General features: G+C 36.7%; 2 protein-coding genes across 2 annotated transcripts in view; both read left to right on the forward strand.

Annotated features, from left to right (window-relative positions):
* The window catches only part of LOC136346634 (guanylate cyclase 32E-like), a 93142-nt gene extending 86045 nt beyond the window's left edge, over positions 1 to 7097 (forward strand). The window contains exons 9-23 of the mRNA XM_066295955.1: positions 1395 to 1547; positions 1598 to 1741; positions 1792 to 1970; positions 2030 to 2135; positions 2181 to 2369; positions 2428 to 2604; positions 2667 to 2787; positions 2841 to 3032; positions 3081 to 3250; positions 3397 to 3545; positions 5858 to 6050; positions 6102 to 6467; positions 6521 to 6635; positions 6687 to 6814; positions 6869 to 7097. Of these exons, the coding sequence (XP_066152052.1) occupies positions 1395 to 1547; positions 1598 to 1741; positions 1792 to 1970; positions 2030 to 2135; positions 2181 to 2369; positions 2428 to 2604; positions 2667 to 2787; positions 2841 to 3032; positions 3081 to 3250; positions 3397 to 3545; positions 5858 to 6050; positions 6102 to 6467; positions 6521 to 6635; positions 6687 to 6814; positions 6869 to 7015 (2529 nt within the window). The 3' untranslated portion in view covers positions 7016 to 7097. The remainder of the gene's footprint in view (positions 1 to 1394; positions 1548 to 1597; positions 1742 to 1791; positions 1971 to 2029; positions 2136 to 2180; positions 2370 to 2427; positions 2605 to 2666; positions 2788 to 2840; positions 3033 to 3080; positions 3251 to 3396; positions 3546 to 5857; positions 6051 to 6101; positions 6468 to 6520; positions 6636 to 6686; positions 6815 to 6868) is intronic.
* A 1-nt stretch (position 7098) lies between these two features.
* Positions 7099 to 8860, forward strand: LOC136346622 (odorant receptor 49b-like). The gene is made up of 9 exons (XM_066295934.1): positions 7099 to 7117; positions 7183 to 7271; positions 7348 to 7368; positions 7419 to 7976; positions 8030 to 8232; positions 8286 to 8385; positions 8440 to 8544; positions 8596 to 8751; positions 8801 to 8860. The coding sequence occupies exons 1-9, from the start codon at positions 7099 to 7101 to the stop codon at positions 8858 to 8860; spliced, it is 1311 nt and encodes a 436-aa protein (XP_066152031.1).
* The last annotated feature ends 373 nt before the right edge of the window (positions 8861 to 9233 follow it).

A 9233-nucleotide genomic window follows, 5' to 3' on the forward strand; every position in this document is an offset into this window, starting at 1 on the left:
AGTTCAGAAACGGGTCATAGAGTTCATAGAAAAATTGACCGTTTTATGTATTGCTACATTTTTAAAACTAAAATAGTGCCGAAGTAATATCATTACAGCAACGGTTTCAACATAATGACGACCGCAAACATGCATCCGAGTTAGTAACAGAGTTCCTTTTCGCAGAAAAAATTCAAGTGTTTCAATAGCCTCAGCAATCTCCCGATCTAAACCCCATCGAGAATCTATGAGAGATTGTAAAACATAAATGTCGGGAAAGATAATGTAAAAATCTAGAGAAACTCTTTCAACCCATGTGTATTGTTTGGAGTTGAATTGAGTAACAGTAATCCATACAAAATATTAAAAGAGAAGTTTTTTTAATTTTATTTTCTTTAACGTTATAATGGATTCATTAAAATATTTCTTTAATTTTGGCCAAATTTTTTTTAATGATTTTTTAAATTAATAATACGTATTATAGATGAACGCTCAAATTATATTAGAAAGTCACTTAACACCGACAGGAAGTTACATAAATGGATCAGTTCAAATTATGTGGAAATTATAGCAATAGAACTTTACTATATAAATTGTTTCTATAATTTTAGCCTATACTACATATCTATATGTCTTTGCTAATTCGACTGCACCTACGTTTTACATTGCTTACCTGCTGAAAGCACCAAAAGCGGTAGCTTCATTTACTAATGATTTAGCCAATTATGAATCTCCGGAGTTCTATTGGCGCTGCCCGTTGATCTAATCAGATCAAAGTTCTGAGCGCGACCGAACTTTCTACGAAAATAGTTTGTTTGGTGGTGCGGACGAAATGCAAGAAATAATCGATATTACTTATTAATTGCAAATTCGACATTTAATATTGCATATCTGCATATAAGAACAATTTTAGGGCTCTGGTGATTTTTATAACCATTTCTGAAATATTTTTATAGCTCTTCGAAGGATTTTTATCATTTACAATTTCTGCGGTTTTTGAGACGGATTTGAAGAAAAAGACTTTGGGAGCTTCATAAAAATGAGGAATTTGAAAAAATTGCAACTAGCAAAATAAATCCTCTGAATCTGTGAATTTTAAGGCAAATTTTACTCCCTTATATTATTTACAATAATTAAATTTAAAGCTTGATAGATAAAAGAGCTGAGGGGTAATAAAGCCGTATTTGAAAGATACATCACACACTGAACAGATCAAGCTATGAACGCTTTAGAGTCAAAATATCAATGTGCCGATACCTCCATCAAGAAGATAACTTCATAACTTTCACGATGTTCAGAAAATGCTGAAATGCTTTGCCCTGATTTTATTAACCCTACGGAAATTATCTCGTGAATATAGTCAACAAGAATTTTTTAAATTGGTACTATCAGCAAGGTGATAAATCCGTATTTAGGTACCAATTGAGGCCGCCTATCTCTACGACGCAGTCTTGGTTCTAGCCAGAGCTTTAACTGAAATTTTCGAAAGCAGCGATGACCCGAGAAATGGTACAGCAATCTTAACCAGAATCCTCAACAGATCCTACCATTCGATTAAAGGCTATGACGTAAGATTTACACCATCCTTTATCACAAACCTTGAAAACCCCCCTCGAAGGTGTTCATAGACCAAAATGGTGACGCTGAGGGAAACTTCACGGTAGTCTCGCTCTTAGATGACAAAGGAGGAGAAACGACTAGTATGCAGCCTGTAGGGTACTTCCAGTACACCCTCAATGGTAGTGTGATCTCAGCTTTACCAGTAAGACCCCAATTAGCAGAGTAGGCTAATTCATAAGGGTTGGTTCGTAGGAGTTTAGATACATTAACAACAGTAGGCCAATTAGGTGGATTGGAGGGAAGGCTCCGGCTGCGGAACCCCAATGCGGGTTCCGGGGAGAGAAATGTGTATATAAGATTGATTGGAGGATGATTGCGGGTATTATTACTGCTACTTCAGTGATGTTTGTGGGGGGTCTGTTCGTTTTCAAGTGAGCTAAAGTTGTAACTTTTGATGAACATTTTTATGAAAAAATTGTGTTTCATACAGGCATTATAGATATGAACAGAAATTGGCTTGCCTGCTGTGGAAAATCGACATGAGAGATGTTACCATAATTCCCATAGATCTACCAGTATCACCCAGCAAGAGCATGGTAAATGTTAACGAACACTAAGATTTTCTTTAACAATTCTTATAGGTTACAGTATGTAAGCACAATGTATTCAATTCTTCCGGGTCGAGTAGGGGGATGAATGAGGTGTCAGAAATCACCCCTAAGAGGGCTTACACCAATATAGGGCTGTATAGGGGCAATATTGTGGCCATTAAATACCTCCATAAACGTACTTTGGATCTCACCAGATCAATCAGAAAAGAACTTATGCAGGTACTGTTGAATTCCCAACAGAAAACGTATATAACTTTTTAGCTTTTATTTTACGCAGATGAGGGAAATTAGACATGAGAACCTCATTCCCTTTGTGGGTGCGAGTGTGGATCATGGTCAAGTGGCTATTTTGACCGCGTATGCAGCTAGGGGAAGCCTGGAGGACGTTTTGGCCAATGAGGATTTACATTTAGACACCATGTTTGTGTCTTCTTTGGTTACAGATATTTTAAAAGTAAATATCTCAAAGTAGTAAAGCACAATAAAAAAAAAACTATTTTTTTATTTTTTATACAGGGCATGATATACCTTCACGACAGCGAAATAATCTCTCATGGAGATCTTCGATCAGCAAATTGCCTCATTGACAGCCGCTGGGTGCTTCAAATCTCAGACTTCGGTCTTCACGAGTTCAAAAGTAACTACTTCTTTGTTCGTTTCGTCAAATACTCCTGAAACGGCTTACGTTAGGTGGCCAGGATGACCTAAATTACGCAGTAAAAGAGTTAAAAAGAAGCCTCTGGAGAGCTCCAGAGCTGCTACGAATGGAAAATCGCCCTCCCAGGGGCACTCAAAAAGGAGACGTGTACTCCTTTGGTATTGTCTTGTATGAGATGATTGGTAGATCGGGCCCCTGGGGAAATGTTGCAATGGAACCTACAGGTACTAGTTAATAGTTAACGGATTAAAAATAACGTTGATGATTTAAAGCCATTATAAGTCAGCTCAAGAAGGAAGGTTTAGAGGTGCCTTTCCGACCTTCTTTAGAGGGTTTGAGGATTCCCAAATACATAGTAAACACGTTCAAAGTGTGCTGGGAAGAGAATCCTGATCAGAGGCCTGATATTAGATATGTTAGGGCCAGATTAAAAGAAATGCAAGTAAGTCTCTAAGCCTCTTTGAAACCATTTTTGAAATGGCTCAGATTTGCTCAGTACGAAATTTGTTGCATTAGATCGTCTAAAATGAGTTTAGAAATTATTTACATGTTTAGCGGGATTTATAATATATAGTTGATGCAATTTAGGCTGGGCTGAAGCCAAATATTTTCGACAACATGTTATCCATCATGGAGAAATATGCCTACAATTTAGAGGGTTTGGTGCAGGAAAGGACCAATCAGCTCACAGAGGAAAAGAAAAAGACTGATGCTCTTCTTTACCGAATGCTGCCAAGGTTGTACTTAAACTCTTATATTCAATACTTTCAGGGCTCTCTTAAAACCAAAGGTCAGACTTACTTAAATGTTTATGGGTAATAATGAGGATTTTTGCCGACCCGTCGGGGACTTCCCGGTATTTTCAGAAAGCGAAATATCTCGTTTATGTCACTAAGCGAAATTTCTTTCTTGTTTGGAAACTGCAATGAGTACTACTTTTACGAAATTTGCATAATATAGAAAGTATATAAATATGGCCAGTTCAAGTGGAAGCACAGGGATTGCGCACGTAAGAGAAGGACTGCAAAAGCCTCCGATAAAGAGGAACGAAGTAGATTGCGAGGTCAGCGGTGATGTTGCTGAGTCAGTTCGTCTCCATTTTCATGTTAAGATTTGTATCGATTTCTCTACGCTCGTGGCGATGGAAATTTTTTAAAATACCAGATGTTACACATTACCAATGATACACGCAGAAGTTTTAACCGAATGATTCACAAACCTTGGGTTGCAGGAATAGCACCGTTAGCAACCTTCATCATCGGACCCTACCATTTCATGTCGACTAGAACTGAAGATTAAACAATTTACATCGAAACAAGTAATTCCACAACTAAATATTAATTAGACCTCATTTATTTAAAATAAATAATTTATAACAATTATTGCAAGTACAAGAAAATTATAAAAATATAAAGAACGATAGCAGGCAATAATAGACAATAACTATTCGGTATTTTATGCTTTTAATTAATGTATAAAACAAAGCGAAAAATAGCAATGTAAATAAATGAAAAAAAAAACAATTAATTCATCAGTAGAATTTATGTTAACAAAAATTCTGCAACGGTAAGAGATCTCGTAAAACTGGACTAATTCTGCCCGCATCACTCGCTAGTCTTCCCCCCTCTTCATTGGTCTTTGTCGGACGCATATTAAACCTTATGTGCTCTTTCTCGCACTCGCGCAATCCCTATATTTCCACTTACCATTTGTGATACCTATGCAGGGTGTTGGTGAAATAAATTTAAGTTGTATTGTTAGTATTAATTAAGTTTTAAATTGCTTTTAGCAATGTTATTGCTGAATAATTTTACCTCTTTCGATACACATTCAACAAGAAACATCTGTTAAGTGCTTATTTTGAGATTTTATTAAAATTTTAAGTTTGTTATAGGTTTTTGGTCGCCAACTTTAAGTTTTTTTTTGAACTATTAGGTTTTTGACAATTGTTGTAACGACCTTTTTTGTTTAAAATTATGCTCCTAATCATTGGCGAAATTGACGAAAGTCATTTCACTAACACCCTGTGTATGTGTACCTCCATTTGAACGACCGGAAAAGCAGAGGGAATTTATAAAAGATCACGTTGAATTTTCATCGATAAACACTTTGATGATGGGGCAATTTTACTACTAATAAAGAGCGATAAAAAATTACATTTGAAATAGCCACATGCAGTATTGATATATTAAAACGGGATTTTTTATTAATTTCATGACTTTGAAGGAATTCACGACTGGGAAAAAATTGAGCCATTTCCCGTCGACGCTGGAATTATAACCCTGGCCCAATTGGTATAGTCCCTGAGATTTCGGCCACAACCGCGGTGGACGTGGTCAAGGGCTGTACCTTCTAATTAGCTCGTTGATGTTCCTACCCAGGTGCTACAACTCTAGGATCGCTCTAAAGTTCTTTTTTTTTTTTTTTTTATAAGATATCAATTCAAACCAAATATAATAGTAACCGCGATGAAGAGACACGAATCCCGATTCGGATGTATGGGTGGCAAGTTTGTTCGTCGGTCACCTTCTGTACATGTTGTCGTACCCAGAAGTATCAAATCTCCAACCACCAAGACACGTGGTGTACCGAAAATCAACGCTCATTAGCCGCTATCTGAGCAAAGGTTTAAATCATCATTTGAGCAAATCTGAAACGAGCTAAAAGAATTTGCGAACCATTTAAATTTAAAAAAGAAGTTAATCTACCTTTAAATGTCACGAGATGCTCCTTCTTCCGTCACAAGAGAAAAAACGAACAAATTCATTGAACCCTCCAGTTACTGCTTCAGGCAACGCAGAGAGATATCCAAGAACAGACATCATCTTTGAGAATGTCCACCGCTGTTGTGGGAGAAACGTCAGGTGGTACTCCTGCCGGACTTCCGTTCATAATGCACCAGGAAGATAGTATCAAATACAGTTTTCACATCTTAGATGTTTAAGTTCGTTATTTTTATCAATTTTTATCAGAACTATGTCTGTTTTTTGAACTAGGCCAGCATGTTGCAGAATTTCGTTACTTTACCCTGTAATTAAAACTATTTTAGAACTGTGGCAGACGCCTTGAAAAAGGGCGAAAAGGTCGAAGCCGAATCTTTCGAATGTGTCACCATCTACTTCAGCGACATCGTCGGTTTTACCGAATTATCTGCAGACAGTACTCCTCTCCAAGTGATAGATTTGCTCAATGATTTATACACTCTATTCGATTCTATAATATCGCATTACGACGTCTATAAAGTACTCCTCTAGACTTCTATCATGATTGCCATTACAAGATCATTCCTCTAGGTCGAAACAATAGGAGACGCCTATATGGTTGTGAGTGGCCTGCCTATCAGAAACGGCAATAGGCATGCTGGAGAAATTGCTTCAATGGCATTACATTTGCTCAAAAGAATCCAGAAGTTTGAGATCAAATACCGCCCTGGAGAGACTTTCAAATTGAGGATAGGAATCCATTCTGGAAACGTGGTTGCAGGGGTTGTCGGGCTAAAAATGCCTAGGTACTGTCTCTTTGGGGATACTGTGAACACAGCTTCTCGAATGGAGAGCAGCGGTGAAGCTTCCAAAGTGCACATATCACATGCAACTTACAAGATATTGCAGCAGTTAGGAGGATATTTGTGTGAAGATCGGGGGATGGTCAATATTAAAGTAAGGTTTCTGTGTGGTAGCACCACAGAGTAAATAGAACAGTTTTTAAATAGGGAAAGGGTGAGATGTACACTTATTGGCTCCTCGGGGAAGATCCCTCTCAAAGACTAATTCGTCTTAGAAGGGAATTGGTGGGATCTACATTGTTTAGCAGCATAAGCTCTGAAAGTTTGTTCGTAGCATATTTTATGCAATTGATATTTTTAAACTGTGATTTAGGACTCTGTGAAACTCCAGACTTACTGCAAAGACCCTTCTTCAACCGAAACTACATGTTCCACAATCAAAGGCCCTTCTCAGTGTCCATGTTGCATCAAAGAGCTAGGAAGGCCTATTATTGGAGCGATGTACCATTACATTATATCTTTTTTATGTTTATGTTATTTATTAATTTTTTGCAGGAAATAGCAATGAACCGTAAAGGTTATGGCTCAACTGGTAGTCATAGACGTACAAGACTTCCCATCCACAATTTATTGGAGGAGTATCCTCAATCGGCACCAACGATAACTTTTACGGCCAATAACGAACTGTCATACAAATTCTAATACTTATTGGAACACAGTATATTTTTGTCAATTTATATAGGGAATTTATTGTTTGTTACAGGGTGTCTAAAATAAATTATATTATGCCATTGCATTGTCAGAGTATTTTATTCTGCCTATTATATATATCGTAGATTGCAGCTCTGTTGTATTAACTGAATCAATAGCTCATGGGAAAATTGATAAACTACTTTTCTACAAAAAAAAGTCAAGAAAATCACTGGTAGTTGGAAAAACTTCCCTTAAGATAATAAGGGTAATTTCATTCAACGCACAAAACTTCCCCTCAAATTACATAGTTCTCTAATAAAATAACATTCTAAAACAATCAGTGTTCTGTGTCTTGCAAAATGGTAAGTAACAACACTATCAGTCATTTATTCAATCTTTTGCTAATTTGCAGATCCTCCCTAACAACAAGCTACTGCAAATCCCTATGTACTCGGCAAGTACTGTGGGAATATGGCCCATAATCTCCATAAAAAATCAACGAATGAAGAAGATCTATAATATATACTCTTCAATTCTTTATTATTACTATTTGGAATACATCTTCAGGGCTTACTGCCAGCTGTTTCTTCTATTAACAGCTGTGCATTTAAACGTGGAGGAAATCTTAGGGAATTTGTGCATCACCTTAATTTATACAGTATCACTGTTCAGACTAAAGGCCTTTGATACTCATGAAATTAAAACTTTGTTTTCGAACATTATCAAATCTGAAGATTTCATCTTACATGACTCAGACCCTACGGTTAGGCAAATTTACTTAAGTGGAGTCAAAATCAACAGGATTTACCACATAATGTTTTTCTTTAATGGATGGTTTGTCTCATTGCTATATTTTTTACATCCCTTCTTCATGGATTTGTCTACTGTCGAAATCAACAACACGACCATCACCCTTAAAACTCTACCCCTCTCCACGTGGTGGCCGATAGATGTGCAAAAGAACTATTGGGTAAGATGTTTTGATTCAGAATTTAGCTTCTAAAATCTCCAAACATGTTTAAGCTGGCTTATTGTTGGAATGTTTGCGATGGTACCTTAGGCAGCTCCTTTGTTATCAACTCAGATATGCTCACCTTCAGCTTGGTGGTCTTTGCAGTAACTCAGCTGGATATACTCAGTTACAGATTAAGCCAGTTCAAACTCATAGAAAGTGGAAATAAGGAGACGTTTATTGGCTTGATCAGGCAGCATCAGGATATAATTGCGTATGAGTTTGATACTTTTTGTGATTATGGAAGTGATGAATTTAGTTCTATAGCTATGTAGATACATTCAACGATGGTATGAAATATGTGATGTTATTTGATTTTCTTCAGTCCTCGGTGCAGTTTGCCACCACAATGTTGCAACTTTTTGTTGTGAGTTTTGTCCCTTAAGAAGAAGGAAACTTTCTAAGTTTAAGTTTCTTCCAGATGACCGTAAACTTCCAAAATGTATTCTTTGTGGGGCAGTTTTTGATGACTATGGTAATGCGTGTAGCCATTTACTACTTCAACGGGAATAAGATCATTTATAAAGTACTTAGATATCATTCAAGTGATACGAGTCCTTATCACGCGATGTTTCAGAGTCAGAGGCTCGCAACTGATCTATGGAACACCGATTGGTATTTACATAATGAAGAAACGAAGAAATTGGAATTCATCTTCTTGCTCAGAGCTCAGAAACCGCTAAAATTCCTCATTGGGCCTTTTGGAGTCATGTCTTTGGAAACTTTTATATCGGTGCCTAAATTACTTTTGTAAATCAGCTTGATACTCAGCTTGCTTGCAGATATTGAAAGCTACTTATTCCTACATGATGTTGTTCATTAACAGGGGTAGTCGAAAATAGGAAGAAACGTTTCACGGAAATGATAAGCAAGAGGAAACACTAAATGTAACAAAAATAGTAATAAATTAAATTGCATCTACTAAAGAAGATTATTTATACTGATGATACGTCGAATCTGGATTGAGCATTGTTGACGTATCTACTATTGCTTTTAGGGTTTTAGGCATTTCAAATTGCAGAAATACATTATAATTGAAAATTAGAAAAATGCATGCAACTTTTAAACGAAATTCGATATTGTTTCCAAAAATTTGTTGAAATTCGCCATTGACGTCATCATCATAACCCCGTTGTCGATTCTCTACAGATTGCTTTTGAATAAGTGTCCGATATTTCACAGGGTGATTTTTCAATTAGTTTTAGGATGCAAATT

This window comes from Euwallacea fornicatus, chromosome 23 (assembly GCF_040115645.1).
Source record: "Euwallacea fornicatus isolate EFF26 chromosome 23, ASM4011564v1, whole genome shotgun sequence".
Lineage (NCBI taxonomy): Eukaryota > Metazoa > Arthropoda > Insecta > Coleoptera > Curculionidae > Euwallacea > Euwallacea fornicatus.